The sequence below is a fragment of the Ambystoma mexicanum genome, chromosome 14, assembly GCF_040938575.1.
Source record: "Ambystoma mexicanum isolate Mex_15411 chromosome 14, UKY_AmexF1_1, whole genome shotgun sequence".
NCBI classification, from domain to species: domain Eukaryota; kingdom Metazoa; phylum Chordata; class Amphibia; order Caudata; family Ambystomatidae; genus Ambystoma; species Ambystoma mexicanum.
The window spans coordinates 457,783,357-457,800,543 of NC_090940.1; the positions used below are offsets into that span (position 1 = coordinate 457,783,357).

General features: G+C 46.3%; 1 protein-coding gene across 1 annotated transcript in view; it reads left to right on the forward strand.

Moving 5' to 3' along the window:
• DICER1 (dicer 1, ribonuclease III) overlaps positions 1-17,187 on the forward strand; it is a 2,611,056-nt gene that overhangs the window by 1,804,610 nt on the left and 789,259 nt on the right. The window contains exon 16 of the mRNA XM_069637684.1: positions 2,887-3,100. Coding sequence (XP_069493785.1) covers positions 2,887-3,100 — 214 coding nt within the window. The remainder of the gene's footprint in view (positions 1-2,886; positions 3,101-17,187) is intronic.

Sequence of the window (17,187 nt, forward strand, 5' to 3'; positions counted from 1 at the left end):
TTGGTGCCACACGTTCTGGGAAAAAAACTACAACTGAGGCTATGGGCGTCGTGCATCCTACTTATAACATCCTGTGACGTCGGCTCGACGGAGGCCCTCGTGGACAGCGTATTGACCTCATCGACGCAGGACGCAGACGCCGAAGGAATTTCAAAGATGAGGCATTTGTGTGTGGCAACATTGTATCCATCAGAAAGAATTACAATTAACTATGTTAAGGTGTTTATTTAGGCTGTACAAATGATCTTCATATTTACCGGAAATCTGGAATTTACTTTGTTGTTGCTGTCGATTACATGTACTGCCTGATGTCTCCCTCCAATGTATCAAGAGCACAGGTCTGCAAAGGCAAAGCAACCTTTGTTTGATGCTTCAACTGTATCCACTATTTGCTGGTTCCTAAAATGCAATTGAAGTATAATGTAGTGATCTGCCTAGCATTTTAAGAGGGTGTGATGCTGGAAATGCAACGGAGGGACAGGGCCTCCGTATACTTGTCCTTTACTGCTTTTTATTGTGTGTTCTGTCATGTTTTCCGCGCAGGAGTTCATGTGGGACTTCTGGCGGTGCAGCTCTCTCTTTTGGTTTGGTGAACAGACCCATGGGATACCCTTATGGCACCCATGGGTGGGGGTACAACCCTGTGCCCCTAGTGTATGTTTTTGGGCACCTGTGGGTGGCCCACGGAGCAGGGTATGGGCTGGTGGCAGCTCCATGCTGAATTTGACCGGTGCTCTGAGTATTCTCCATTTTGGGATACCCAGGCCCTGCCATTGGAATCAGTCGATTCCTGATAGGAAACAAGATGGTCCCTGTGGCCTCTTGCTTTCTATTGCCTGTTACCTTGTTTTCCCAAAGTCCTGGGAAGCCCTTACTCTGTCCTTTCCCCCTGACCGGCTGTTGGGTGGGAGTTCCATATATGGTGTTGTTGTGAAGTCCAGGCCAGACTGGCTGGAGCCTTCCCAGTGACTGTATGTTGTGGGTACACCCTGTGGGTGGGACCTGGGTGAATGGAATGTGTGACGAATACGCATTCTGCGTTGTGGGTGTCTAGTATCTGGTGTTTGACCCAATGACTGAGACAAACTGCCTGAAAATGGTATGAATGCAGTGTGGAGTGTTGAATGGTTGGGTACTTGTCCCAATACACATAACTTGTTGTGAGGGTCTGGAGAGAAGTGAATGGCCTGAATGCACTATGCACCTGATTGGCTGCCTGCCTGCATGAATGCCCTTCTGACCGATTGGTTGCCTGAGTGTGACCCAGCAGAATGAATGGAAGATCAACTAGTATATCTGGGGGCCTCTCACTGCTAGAATTCGTGTTCAGAAGCTGAAGAGAAACTGGAGTTGAAACTGAAGCTTAACCTTGAAGCCCTGCTGGACGAGAAGAATTGCTGTTGCTCTCCTTCACAATCTGAAAGCTGTTGTGTCTCCAAGGACTGACCCAGAGAGGACCTGGTAAGGTGCCCTCTTCCCGAGCTACGAGGGACCATCGTGCACCAACTGATCTTTGCCATAGCTCCCTGGTAGAGGGACCTACGACAGGCTGCCGACCGGAGACGGGGACTGCCGCGGAATCCCAAAGAGAAGCGCCCGGACTGTTGTCCGCCACTCTCGACGACCGCCGTCGCCCCCTGGAGCCACCATGCTCCCATTTGCCTAAGTACTGCATTTGATCCACGGATGCTCTTGTCTGCATCGCCGCCCGCTTTATCCCGCTGGAGAAGGCCCTACCGTCGACGTGCCGAGGAGCATCTGCCGATGGGTTTCCAGCCACCTAATGACCACAGTGACACCGACGACTCGACACCCTTGCTGGGCCACAGTTCTTCATCATCTCTTTGCGGTCCAGAACTGTCGTCACCGAGGTGTCCCGCACGCCTCTTCCTTGCAAGACGCCAACGCTCCATCGTCGACGAGCACTGCTAGGAACGAAGCTGCCACTTCACCACCGTAGTTCACCCTGTTCTCCGTCAGACGTTCGATGACCCGTTACTCCTGCCTTAAAGGGAGGGCACTCAAGAAGGGCCGTCGATTTCCCGTCGACGAATGCTACAATTCCAAGCACATAGGGGCTGTAGAACTATTGTAGAAGGAAATAAGACTCATAGAACAATATATGGACTGGGCTTGTGCTATATCTTTATTTTACAGGTGCCCAGGTGGGGGGATCCCCACACAGAACTGTGTCTAGTGGTACGGGGCCAGCAATCTGCCAATTGTTCAACCATCTTGATTTCCTTCCTCTCTCTACTGCTGGTTTCCTCCTTATTGATCTGTGTGACATTTGACAGTATAGTTGATGCACTTTAATGAGATCTGATAATAATTGTGGTACCACTGTAGAACTGTATATATTTACCATTGTTGATTTTCTAAGCACAAAGTGAGTTATTGTGATAGTGTACATAACCTTGTATATTAGTTATATAAAGACTGTGTTTTAACTAATACAGTGTGTGGACATTCCTTTGTGGGGGCTTGGGGACTACACTGTACTTAAGAACCAGCCTGCATCACCTCCTGAGAAGCTAGGCCTTGATTGCTCGACCACGATACCAATAATAGAGAATCTTGGCTGGGGTCCTCTGTGCCTCTCCTCTACCATATAGAGAGCAGAAGTACAGACACCCCCCAACAGTCTTTACAGAGGGCATAGCTTTTTTCTACTTTCTGGGAATATGGATTGTCTGACACATCTAGGAATGCTGTATTCTGGTACACTGTTGCCTTTAACATGCTTCATTGTATAATCTAATTGGAGACTTTTTGTTGAAAAATCAGCATTGTTTTTTCCATCATCTATGTTGGTTTTCTATGCAGACAAACTAATTGTCATGCAAACTGTTAATTCAAATTCTATGAATTTCTCTGGTTATCTAGATTCCGCACTTTCCGGTATACACACGCTCTGGAGAAGTTACGATATCGATTGAACTGAAAAAGTCTGCTTTTAGTTTGTCTTTACAACAACTGGAGCTTATTACAAGACTGCATCAATACATCTTCTCTCATATTCTTAGACTTGAGAAGCCTGCACTAGAATTCAATCCTTCAGCAGCTGATTCGGCCTACTGTGTTCTACCTCTTAACATTGGTAAGTTAACTTTGAGATTCTGTCTTGCTGCTCAGCTGCTACAGTGAGGCTTTGTGCTCATGGATGCCGGATGTTTTTAGACCTAGTTGTCGAAAGGCTGAAACACAACCTATACATCTCGTGCATAGCCTTGAGAAACCATATTGGAGGCATCATTTTATGAGCTTGCAAATTTGTATTCAAAACATTTTTTTAAAGTAAACCATATCACAAACGTTAACCACCATCAAGCTTAAAACAATAAATGCTAGGTTACAGTAGCACAGTGTGTTACCACAGGCGAAGTACCTTCCACTGTAAATGTACTGTATTACGAGAAGCTTTGGTGCCCCTTGAAAGGTTTAGTTTAGTTGCCAGTTATGAGTGTTGCTGTATGTAATGGGTCTGCAACTTTTCTCTCTCAAGATATGGTGTTCTACAACTCCATCAGCGCCAGCAGCCGTAGACAATAGTGAGGGGTGATGGGCATCGTGGTCCAAAACATCTAGAGGGCCACAAGTTGCATGCCTTTTGAGTAGGTGCACTGCCTTATATGCTAAGCAGCCAAGCTTAAAACGATATTGGCCCAAAAGGAAGTTAATGCAAAATAGACCAGAGCAGAGTTGCATAGTGACATCATTTTCTAGCCCCCCCAATACCAACTTGGTTGCACCGTTTCATGGGCCCAAATGCATGTTTTAAGTTTTCTGGCAACAATGCATTTCCTCTACAAATATATATATATATATATATATATATATATTTTTTTTTTTGTGCATTTTTAAAGCATTCACACAGCCTGCGGGCATTGAGGCGCTGTTACAGGAATTGTTTGTTTTTTAGTTGTTTAAGTGTTTTTTTTTTTTGTTGTCTTAGTTCCGTATTTATAACGCACTTAAATACCCAGAGGTTTCTAAGCGTGGACCTGGGGATCAAACCTGTGTTGCTTCGTGTCGTCTTGCTTCCGAGGCGAGCATGTTGCCGCTGAGCTATCCTCCTGTGACAATACAGGTGCTATGATATGATATTTTATGACCACCAAGCAAATACAATCCAAGGGAAGGAATCGCTGAACCTGATGCAGTGATGCAGTAGTAAGATTTGTCATTGTGCCAGTTGGGCCTTTGTTTGCTACATGCATCCGGAGTAATATTTAGGCTCTAGAAGTAACCGCAAAGATTTTGCTGACTCCGCCTGGGTAGGCCAAGGCTGCCAATTGCTGAAAAAAACAATGAGGACTATAATTGGCATGTTCATTTCTCAAGACCGCAAATTAGTAATTGTGTCTTAGAATCATTAAATTAAAGATGGACTTAAGCCATCCATGCCTGGGTCACTGAGAGCAGTGCTCTGAGTGGTGTGTGAGGAGACCCACACCATCAAGCCGGTCAGTGTACCTCCTCCCCTACCCAGTCTCTCCAAGATGCAGGCCCAACCTCCTCAGAACAACCCAATAGTGCTGAGAACACTTATTGTGCATCCTATTTAGCCTTACTTTTGACCCCCTAGGTGTGTACACTTTGTACAGTGCGCTGTTGTTTCCCAGCTGGGTTTGCACGTTTGTAAATTCATCCATTAATATATATGTACATGCACTTTGGACATGCATGCGCAGACAGACATGAAATCCAAGGTGGCAGGCCGGCTTTATAAAACAGCTCCCATTACACACAGATACATCTCCTACACCTGTGAATGGATATCAATTCCACAGCAACCAATCACATGGCGCCTCCCTGGGGAAACACACACCCAGATTCGACCCAAGGAGAGGACACTGTAGCTTATAAAAAGGACATCATAGAGAAGTGAGGGTGTGGTCTTTCAGAGGAGAAGGTTGCATCACAAGTTTAGATCCGAGTTGACGTTTTGGGAAGGAAGCTAGGGAAAATGTTTGGTTAAAGACCGGGAAGAGCAGCGCGCACTGTAGACAGAAGGAGGAGGAGAGACAACAGGTGGTGGTAGGAAGGAGACATTAGGACAGAGATATCGGGTAGGAGGAAGACATTGAGGAGGTTGGTGGCTGGAGAAAGCACAAAGTTTAGCGAGATGTTGGCTAACAAGATTGGGATGGAACATGTCACAAATGGCAGGGAGTACAGGTGAGACCTAAATCTGAAGGGTTCAAACCCACAGGAAACAGGGGAATGAGCATCTGTCATAGCATTAAGAAAGATCAGAGGAGGAAGAGAGATCTGGTGCCACAGGTGAGGAATAAAGACCCTAGGAAATGGAGGTTATTAAGTCCTCTTAATCTCCTTTGTGAAACTGGGACAAGAAACCCCAGTTGGCTTTGTCATAAAATGAAAAGAAACTTGGACACCCTGTGATGTCTACAGGGCTTGCTAGGAGATTGATGGTGGTCGTAACCCGCGCCAACTAGAAACAATCCAGAGGAGTGAGATTGTAACTGACAGAGAGGTGTCATGAAATTTGGTTAACCTTTTAAAAAGACCTTTGAAAGTGCAAACCTTTTTTTTTATATTGTTGAGCAAGCACTTTGGCAATACCAAGAGGTTCTTAAGAGAGAGCGAGTGAAAGAAGGCAAATCCTGTATTTGACTAGATTTCGAAGAAGTGGGGAGAGAGAAACCTTCCTGACAGTTCCAGTGATATGATGTATATCTTTGTTAGGGACTGCTAATCCTTTAGATGAAACTCTTAATTGTCTTTTTTGGGGATGGCGAAGCAAATGCTGCCAGCCTTATGACAACCTTAGGAGAAGGGTTTTAGATTGGAATTCTGTCAGAATCCATGAATTATAGTTAAAGAAAAAGGATAAAGCTCCTTCAACCTAAACACAAGGCTTGGTCTTGTATGTTATTCAGTACCCAAGATATGACACGCCCTGTCATTCAAGCAGCCTACTTTCGTGTGCTAATTCAGAAAGTACCTGATGTTCGTGGTTTGCAACATCCTCTATGCACTGTCTGTCTTGCCCTTCGTCATAACCAAAGCCCCAGGTTTTTTCATCAAGCTGTTGGCTGTGGTGGCTGTTTGCTTCAGGAGAACAGCTGCACATCTTGCTCTACCTGGGCGACTGGCTCATTCGAGATGCTGCCACACCTGGACCAATTTGCTACATAGCTTGGTCTTGTCGCTCAACTTAAAAAAAAATAAAAGGCCCAGATCACTCCTTCTCAGACATCCTGTTTCATTTGGACAATAAAATCATGCAGATTATTCCCAAAGATAGTGTTGATATCATTCAGATGACGCAGTTCTCCCAATTCCAGAGTATTGTCCCGGCCTCTTCCTTTCTTCAGCTTTCATGGTGTCCTGAATTTTCCTGCTACTAGATTCAGTGTTCACATAAGTTTGCTCCAGTGGTTGCTATGCTGTCATTGTTCACAGTTTCATTGAAACGTAACCTTTTTCAGGTCTCCAACATGGTGTCAAGTGATGTCCTGTGGTGGTACCTAAAAGATTACTTGCTCAGGGTTGAGACTCTTTTGATAGATTGCAAGGACGCCTCTCTGAGGGCTGGGTGCTCCCATGAACAATCTGACTGTGACTGGGTGGTGGTCCCCTGCAGAGGTGAGGGTGCTCATCAACCTCCTGGCGATCTATGCCATCAGGCTGGTCTTGGTTGCTTTCCTTCCATCTGTACTTAGCAAGTGTGTCCTGGTTCTGAATGGCAATGCTGTGGCCAATATTACCTCAACCGAAGATAGCAGGGGTTAAGGAGGAGGCCACTTCTTATGTGTATGGAAGCAATGTGGCTGCATTTCAGGGAGACGGGTAGCAATTGCCTATCTGCAGCCCATCTAGCTAGGAGACTGAACATTGTCACAGATGCCCTGAGTTGGTAGATGCTGGTTTTCTCCATGTGGGGACTTTTTCATGAGGTTCTGGGTGAGATATGTGCCTCTTGGGGGATAATCCTTTACCCCCAATGTCATCTGAAAATGTGCTCTAGGATTACCCCCACAAGGAGATCTGTACACAATGTTTTGTAGAGTGGAACTTCTATCGCCTGTATTCATTCCCTCCAATTTCTTTGATCCTCAAGAGACTTAGAAAGTTTGAGTCCACTTTAAATCCTCCAGGCTAGACCTAGAAGTTGGTACCTGGAACGTTTGGACATGTCCATCTTTTCTCTCTGGCACCTCACTGCGAGATTGGACCTGTTCTCCTACTCGGAGAGCAGGGTTCTTCATCCAAGTACTCTGTCTTCATGCTCAACTGCTGAGAGGCTGAGGTACAAAGAGTCCAACCTGTCCAGAAATGTCCTGGTTGTGCTACTTTCTGCCAGGATGCCAGCTACAATGGCTATTTAATAAGTACGAATAATGACTAATGCCATATGTGTAACCAATGCTATACCTGTAACAAATACTGATACCCCAGGGTGGGGCGTTATATAAATGCCATGAATAAATAAATGTATGACTGCAGATGGCGATTATTTTCTACATGGTTTCATGGGAAGGGTCTGGATCTTCTGAGTTCTCCACCTCTTCTGGATTTCTTTCTCTGGCCCAAGAGGTCCTTCACATCAGAACTGTTAAGAGTCATCAGGCCACAGTTAAAATGGATTCCTTCCTCCCACCAGTTTTTCATCTTAGGTTCATCTTCTCCAATGGAAGCTGTCTTGGTATACTTTCAGCCACCATGGGGTGCCATGTGAATTCATATCGACTCCACTGTGCACTGTTAGGTTCCTATGACACAGGATGTGATGTTATGGGCATACTCCTATGTCCCGTATCCTTTCCTCCATACTGTATGGGCGTCCCTCGCTAGGGACGGGAGACAGAACCTTTTTCACCCGAAGAATCATGTTCCCCTTTAAATTTAGATGCGCGGGGCCCTGGGAGCATGCTCTCCCCTCACTCTGCCGACCGGTGCCACTCCTCCGTTCTCTTTTCCACATCGACGGGAACTGACCGCTTTCACCAGTGCTCCTAGGTTAGGCCTCTGGCCTTGAAATTCCCTGCGTTCTTCCCCGCAGAAGTATTCTTACCTTTTTTTCTTTTCAATTACTAGGTACTGCTTTGTCTTCTTTTACTTTACATTTGTAATGCGCTCCAGGTACCCGCAGACTTAAGGGCGCATATATAATTAAAATAGAAGCATAAAAGACATTAAGGATTGGTTACAACACAAGTAGACAAGTTCTCTGCGCTACTCAGATGTCTAATAGAATAAGAGCGATATTAATCTCTTTTTGAAGAGATCAGTAGACTCAATCTCTCTTAAGTCCAGGGGGAGAGCGTTCCATGCCATTGGGGCTGCTATGCTAAAGGCTTCCTTGAAGACTTTACTGGAATTACAGCGCAGGGATCTTAATTGGTGGGTGTTGTTAGATCTCAGCGCCCTCTGATTCTGTTTCTCAACTACGCCCTCCATTAGGTAGGTGGGCATACGACTGAGTCGACATTTGTGGACGTTCAGCAGTAGTCTCAATTGTATTCTTGCCCTCACCGGAAGCCAGTGTAGGCTTTGCCTGCCATCTGACAAATGGTCCCGCCGTTTGAGGCCCTTCACCACCTGGACCGCACTGTTCTATATCACATGTAGGCGATTGGCCTCAGATAGTGGGGCAACAATGAGCAGACTAGAGCAGTAATCTATCTTTGAGCCAATTATGGCTCTTACGATTGTTTCTGCATTATTTTGAGAAATAAGAGGCCGAAGATGAGACAATAACTTAAGGTAGTAGGTGCACCACAAGACTAGATTACTCACTTCGGATTTCATATTTAAATTCTGGTCTAACGTCATGCCCAAAATTTTCACTTTTTTTAAAGACCTTTATCTTGCAATCTGCAATATTAAAGCTGTTGAACATGGGACCTAATTTAGTCAATTTATTATTTGGTCCTATCACCATGAGTTCAGTTTTATCGTTGGTAAGTGCAAGGCCATTCAAGACCATCCAATTTTGTATATAGTCATATACCTTATTGATCTGGGATTCATCTGTACTATGTGACCCTGTTAAAGGTAAGACGTTATGTGTATCATCTGCATAATTAGCGAATGTGATACCTTTGTGTACTAACATATCAAAGAAAGGAACCATGGCATGAAGATATTGTACAGACAAGGGGAGATGCACGCACCCTCGGGCACTCCGTAAGCCAACAATACTGGGGCAGCCTCAGCTTCCCCGCTGGCTACCATGCCCTGCTTTCCGCTCAAAAATGAGAGAGTGAATTGAGCGGCTTGGTCTGAGAAAGACCTCTAGCACCACACTCCTCTCCAGCGAAGGTCGATGATGGCGGGCTTCAGCAGGTGTCCAGCCGGCGAGGGTCCCTTCCCAACGTCCGACCCCCACACCATCTGCCTCCGGTGCCTTGGCCCAGACCACAGGTGGGACGGCTGTACCACGTGCAACGCATGCTCAAAAACCGACTAGCCAGATGGCTGGAGCTCTTCGGCAGATAGCCACCAGAAGAACTCAAAGCGTTTGTGAAGCAAAAGACCAGGCCCAAGGTAGGTGCCCTGTTCTCCTCTGCACCCTGCAAGGGTAGCTCCTTCCCAAGGAAGCGCCCAATCGGGAGGAACCTACCCGTCCTAAGACAAGCAACATCACTGAGGGTGCTCCAGCTACTAGGCCGAGGATTCGCAAGATCCTACTAGTGCTACCGCTGAGGGGCCGCAAGTCTCTATTACCGGGTCCCAACCCGAGGGGCTAAGCCTGAACACCGGACCGTGTTTGAGGGGGTGCTTGCACGCAGCACTACCAGAACCACAGTCAAGGGCACTCCACCTACCAGGCCCTGACTTAAGGTGCAGGGTAGGCCTCAACCACCACAGCTCAGCCCACTGGTGGAAGTCGGTCCCAGTTTATGAAGTTCCACGACACAAGCAGTTGGCATGGAGCTAAACAAAATGGCCGCTGGGCCAAACAAAATGGCAGGTCACCCAACGCTTTTTCCATTCGGAGACCAGGCTGGGGAAAGAGCTTCCAGGTGGGATTGGTCAACTGCTGTCACTTGGTTCACATCCTATCCATCCACTTTGCAGGGTAGGTATACTTCACCCTATGCAGCGAGATAGGACACGCCCAGGACACAGCAGCCCCAGGGCCCAACCCATATGCCTATACAATCAGGCACTCCTATGCCTGTGAGGACAGGTTCTTCGAAAAATTCCTTGCACTCATGAGATCACCACAGATGTGTACCATCCTCAGGGATGTGATCAGGGACATGCTCCCTCCCAATCAGCCTCAAGTACCTGTGATGCTGGAAATGTATTGGAGGTACAGGTCCGCCATGTCCGTCTCCTGTACTCCCTTATCACGTGTGTTCTATGCTGTTTTCTGATACAACAAAAATGTATCCTACTACAGGATAAGTTTATGACAATACTTTACTCATAGTATGTCCTTGTAATTTTACAGAAAATCAAAAATGATAGCATACAACTTTAACTAGATGACCCCAAACATTCTTGTCAGTTGGAGGATTCAATCCCTGCAATTATTATGTAGCCAAGAGTGAATTCATAAATCGGCTTTATTTAATCTGGTGATGTATAGTCTATTTTCTCATATATACCACTTGTATTCGATAGCAACAATGCTTAGTTCATTGCAGAAGTTACATTGCACAGAACATTTATATACAGAACACAGCATATGTCATTGTACTCCTACAACAAATAAGGGAAGAAAAGAAAAAACAAACACATATTACAGCATATTTGTAATTACATATAAATTCAAAACTTAGGGCCTCATTACGAGTCCGGCGGTAACCAAGCCGGAAAAACCGGCAGGTTACCGCCGGACTCGTATTACCATTCCGCCTCCGTGATTCCCGGAATCACCGGGGCATTACAGCCCCGGTGACCCGGTAATTCCGGAGGCGGAATTCAGTAAATCCCCATTCGCATTGAGTCCCATAGGACTCAATGGGAATAGGGAAGTGGAAACACCGGCCCATCTCGTGATGGTGCCGGTGTTTCCACGTCCCCCTGCAGGCGGGTGCTGTGTAAACCCGCCAGGTCAGACCTGGCGGGAATGACACCTCCCGCCTGCAGGACTAAAGATCAGTTGGTCTGGAAACAACGGTGGCGGCGGGTTTACCGCCATCGTTATTTCCGGACCGACTGGCTCGTAATGAGGCCCATAGATTCCGTTTCTAGAGGGTAGGACTCAAATATTTCTGCAGCACTTGATGTAAGTCCATGCCTTAGTCCTAACGGAAAAATATCAAGGGAAACAGGAGTGACCATTGAAGGGGTCAGGCCTAGCAGCTAATCCAAGAGCAAGAGGACCAAACCATAGGTCTACGCCTGGGGGTGGAAACCCCCAAATGGTGGTGGACTGAACAGCCAAAAAGTAATGAGTCCACTGGAGTTTCGGCTCCTAGTAGATAAGCTTTCATCCGGGCCTCTGAGATAGTCTCTATCTTTTTAGAGGGGAGAAAAAGAGAAAGAAAGAAGAAAACTAAAAACTCTTGTTGCGCAGAGGGTGGTTTACAAAGAGCCACTCAGAGTATATTCAAAAGGCTCTGCGAGCTTGGGTACATCATAAAATGTGGAAAAAACAACTAACATCTTGTTTGTCCATTAAGGGCAGAAAAAGGCACTGACCTGCGGTATATCGAGGGGACTTATTGGGGAACAATCTTGCACAACGTCAAGGTGGTGTCTTCTTTGGCTGCGTCATCCAGTTTGACGACGTTGTTTTGTTGCTGGTCTTAAGACACTGGGGCGCAGTACTGAAGATATTATCAGACAGATCACGTCTGTAAAAAAGGTCTAAGTTGCGCATATTTGAGAATGCTGAAGAAGTGTCATGTGTTATGTGGCTGGCTGTGGTTCTACATGAGTATAGCAAAACCTAACTGTACTTGAGAATGAATTGGTGGTACCTTGTATCTTTTGGTTCTGGGTCAAGGAAATCCTTTCAACTCTGTAAAGGCTGTTATACAGGAAACCGTTGTGGATAGAGAAATGTGCCTTCTTATGTGGGGCTCAGCAACAACTGGTTGCTTCTGTGTGTTGTCTATGGTGACTATGTCCCATACCTGCCTAACCTTCGGATTTTTCCAGGAGACTCAGGAATTTTAACCTTTTCTCTGGGTCTCCGGGAAAGATCCTGGAATCTCGGGAATTTAGGTCGGGGACAGCTTTCACTGATAGCTTTTTTTTGTTTTGTTATGCTTGCAGGACTGCGCCGCCTCGGACTCTCTGCCCGAGTGTTGCTTTGTCTCTGCAGCAATGACTAACGCGTCCAGCACATTGGCAAAAAGAATGCAGGTGAAGTAAAATAACGCGCGTTTATTTTGCTTCAACTTTCATTCTTTTTTGCCGACTTTCAATGCGAACGCGCGCGTTTCTTTTGCTTTCGTTCTTTTTGCCCAAGTTAGGGTGGACTCAGACCGATTGAACCACAGCCATCAGGTTTGCAGGTTGGACAACTCGCCACTGCACTACATAACCTGATGAAAAACAACTAAGGTGAAATGTCCAATTTCCGTACTGCAAAATTCAGGGAAAATGTTGTATTGGTTCTTGGAGTTTACATGTGCACATTTTAACGTGTTGATTTTATGGAAAGCAAATGCCTTTTGTCCTATGCAATGTAGGTGGTTGTGAAAAGGCAATTTAATGACATGTTCATATTTCAATTTGAACTGCAAATTTCTGACATCACAACAGAGTTTACTTTTTTGACATGTGGGCGAAGCCATGTGAAAATGGACGGAGGTTTGTGTGACTGTGGGCGGGGGCATATATCTCAGGAATTTTGATTTTCAAATGTAGGCAGGTATGCTATGTCCACTGGCAGAAATGAAAAGCATGTTGCAATCAAGCCGTGTCCGTAATGTAGCCTGTGTTCTAAAGATATCATTCGGAGTTTAAGAGATAATTATCAGTGGGCACAGATCACCGCCATGGAAAAAGTGATTATCTTAGTGGAGAAGGGACTTCTAATTGCGGGGAGTCTTGGGCTCCGTGAATTGATTCTGCCGTCGCTGAAAGATTCAAAAGAGCGGTGGCGTATAACTGCTTTGCTCATGCGTTCGGGATTAGTATCACTGGGACTGACGCTTGCGTGTTTGATTATCGGTGACGGTTGTCAAGGTAACGCAGTATGCGTTTGTGGCAGTGTATTCGGCCTGATGTTGATGCTAATGATTGCAGTAAAGGCTCTCCTTATTCATTGTGATGTTAGGGGAAGCACACGTGTCAAAAGGAGTAAATTTAATGGGTCGAAAACATTATTTGGTGTTGTGTGTATGTTGCAACAATATTGTAGCGGGCGTTTGAAAACGAACTAAAGGACAGCTGTCAGCCTGCTCGCATATGAAGGAGCAGTAAGTGCTAGATGGAAGAAAGAACTTGTGCGGTTTAGGGTTTATATTTCCCGTGTATGTATAGGGGATATTAAGACCCAAAGAATGTGTCTGGCATGTGTAGCTGCAAGTGCTGGGGTGTGCAAGTTCCCTTTGTTGGGCAGTGGTGCATGGAACCTGCGGGGTTTCTGAATTCTGGATTTTTGGAGGCAATTAGTGACAGCCTAAAAGTGGAGGCTTGTTACGTTGCTGGAGTGATCATTAACACCAAGGAGGCAATGGTACATAGAACCTAAAGGCTGTCCATATGAACCATATAAGAGCCTAGTTTTAGTGTAACAGTTAGAAACCGCCTGATGGTAGAAAGTTGTTTGAATTGAAGTTATTGAATACAGGGGCCGCCTCATTAAGCCCATGGGAGATAGTTTTGAGTTTAAAAATCCACCACGCACTGGCCACCACGGGACGCACGGATTTATTTATTTATTATTTTATATGGATTTATAAAGCGCCCGCGGCCCAGGGGCATCGTGGTGCTGTTACAAGGAGATTTGCTTGCGGATACAGTTATTTATACATTGGAAGGTACATTTCGATATTGAGTACAGTCATACATATCCAGAGATAGAGTTACAAGGTGGTTTAGTAAACATTATATTTACAAGGTGATTTAGTATACAGTGTGCATGATAGCAGGAGGTATTGAGCATTGCAACGTTCTCTATATGCCAGAGTGGTACAGGGCAGGTCAGGAGGTGGGGAGAGAGCATCATTAGAGTATTATTGCAAGAGTTGTGTTTTGAGAGCCTTACAGAAGGCGGTGATGGAGGGTTCTTTTCTGAGAGCGGGTGGCAGGGCGTTCCAGCTCTTGGGGGCTAGCACAGCAAAACTGGACCGACCCGCTTTTTGTCTTTTGAAGGTAAGTTCGGAGAGTCGGTTGCAGTGTTGGGTGTGTTTGGGTCTGGTGGAGCTGTCCCTGTGGATGGTTTCTGAGAGGTAAGGTGGGGCTGTTAGTGCAAGGCAGGTGTGAGTGATGGAGAGCAATTTGAAGAGAATACGCTCTCTAACAGAGAGCCAGTGAGCGTTTCGTCTTGCTTGGGATATGTTTTCTCTTTTAGGGATGCTGAGGGCAGCCCTCAGTGCGTTGTTTTGCGTGGTTTGAAGTTTTTAGGTTTTTGACAGAGGTGCCCAGAAATAGGACATTACAGTAGTCAAGCTTAGCTCCTACTGTTGCTCTTGCAATGGCAAGGCAGTTTTTGGGGGAGAGGTAGGGCTTGACAGCGTTTATGACCTTGGTGGCTAGTGCCGCAGAGGATGCAATAGCGTTGACTTGGCGGGACATGGAGAGCGAGGCATCTAGGTAGACTCCTAGGGTTTTTGCCGCAGTTGCAGTGGTGATGTTTGTGTTGTCTGTACTGAAGGAGGCATATTTGGTATCAAGTTTGATGAGGACTTGTTTGGGGCCTACTAGGAGTATTTCTGTCTTGTCTCCATTGAGACAGAGGCCATTTGCTGCCATCCAGGCCTGGATGATGGTGTAGATCTTGTTGAGGGTGGCTGCATCCTGTTCATATGAGCCAGGGAGAGGGAGGAGTACCTGAGTGTCATCAGCATAGTTAGTGTAGGCTATGTTGTGATCATCAAGGTCGTTGAAGAGGGGGAGGGTGAACATATTATAGAGGGTGGGTGATGTGCATGATCCCTGGGGAACTCCGCAGTGGATGGGAGTGGGGGATGCGCTGTCCTGATAGGAGAAGACTCTCATGAGCCTGTCTTCGTGGAAGGATGTGACCCAGGTGGTGGCTTGTTCGGAGAATTGTGCTGCGTTTTTGAGGTGTTTGCATAGTATCTTATGGTCTACGAGGTGAAACGCAGCGGATAGGTTGAGGAATAGGAGTAGGGCAGGCTTTCCCTGGTCCATGGTTTGCTGGAGCTACATCTTTAAGTCTAGCAGGGCTGTCTCGGTTCCGTGGAAGGGCCGGAAGCCAGATTCCTTTTCCCAGGATGTTATTGTTTTCCAGGTGTTGTTGGATCTGTAAATATGCTGCTTTGTCCAATATTTTTAGCAGGAAAGGTACGGTTGTTATTGGTCTGTAGTTGTTGGGTTGATCAGGGTCAAGCAAGGGTTTTTTCAGAAGCGGGCGTACCCAGGATTCCTTTAGGGAGGGTGGCACGACCCCAGAGGATAGTGAAGCATTGATGAAAGCTGTTTGGAATGGGGCTACAGGTTCAGTGCATTCTTTGATCAGGGATGCTCGCAGTTGTCACCCTTGCAGGAGAAGGGTTTAATGTTTTTCATGAGCGCTATGACTTCTGATTCAGTCACATCACGGAAGGAGAATGGTTGGTAGTTTTTAGTGTGATTCTTTTTTTGGTTCATGGCTTTGGGGGGAGAGTTGGTTGTGGGGATTGCTTTGCGGTGGGTTTTTATTTTTTTCTTGGAGAGTCTTAAGTTTGTTTAACGTGGCAGTTTGAATGGAGTTGTACTGGGCTTGGTCTTTGACTGTTTATTGGGTATTAGTTGGCGGGGATGCCAGCTCTTTGTAGATGGCGAATAGTTCCTTGGATTCTGATTTGGCGTTGTCTATTCTGGAGTTATAGGAGGATGATTTGGCAGTGGTAATTTCTTTTTTGTACTGGGAGGCGGGAGTTTTGTAGTCCTCCAATGAGGAGGAAGAAGGGTGGGATTTCCACAGAGAGAGGGCTTCTCTTTTTTTTGGCTCTGAGGTTGAGTAGCTCTTGGGAGAACCATGAGTTGGCATGTTTTTTGTTTTTGGCTTTTTTAGGCAGGAGGGGAACAATGGATTCTGTGGCTGAAGTTAGTTTTTTTTGTAGAGGTCTGCTAATTCCACTGGGTTAGAGGAAAAGGGTGGTCTAAGAGCTGATGCGGCTTCTGAGATGGGGATGAGTGTTTCCTTCGTAAGTTGTCGGGAGGATCTAACCAGGGCTGGCGGGCAAGGTTTAGTGGGTTGGGGCTTGATTCCTGGGGGTATGTAGAAGTGTATTAAGTGGTGGTCCGTCCACGGGCATGGGGTGTTGGAGCTGATGTCGATGGAGCAGTTGTGGTTGGCTATCCAGTTGAGGGTGCAACCTTTGTTGTGTGTAGGATGGGTTACTCTCTGGGTGAAGCCCATGCCGAGGAGGGATTTGTTCAGGGATTTGCTTTGCTTATTTTTAGGGTTATTTAGACCTAGGTTAAGGTTGCCTAGGATTATGGCTCTGGTGTTGGTTTTCAGGTTGTCTCCAATTAGATGGAGGAGGTTTGCTTGGAAGTCTAGAGGCGGGCCGGCGGGGCGGTAGATAATGTGAAGAGTGATGGTATCATTAAGTGAGAGGGCTAGTTTGACTGTAAGTGAGTCAGTGTGGTCATCGATAGTGGAATTGATTAGTCTGACAGCGATGGTGTCTCTGGTGATGAGGGCTACTCCCCCACCTTTGCTGGAGGTTCTGTCTTTGTGAAACAGGGAGTGTAACCCAGTGGGAGGGTGAGGTTGATGGAAAGGCCTGAAGCGCATTGAGCCAGGTTTCAGTGAGTGCAAGAATGTCAAGGTCGAGGTTAGTGATTAGGTCATGGATTTCAAAATCAGCTGGTCAGGATAGCAAGCACCGGTGGCAGTAGGCAGGTTCTGAATAGGCTAATCATGCAGCAGGGCATATGGCAGTGGGCTGGTTCGAGAGTTAGCTAGATAAGGCACAAAGGCATGTGGCAGCGAGCTAGGTACACGTTGCTGATGAGGGCAACAGGCATGTAACATTGGTCAAAAATGAAATTGGCTAGGCAGGACAACAGGCATGTAGCATAGGGTAGATTCGAAATTGGCTAGACAGGGTAAAAAGGCATGTAGCATTG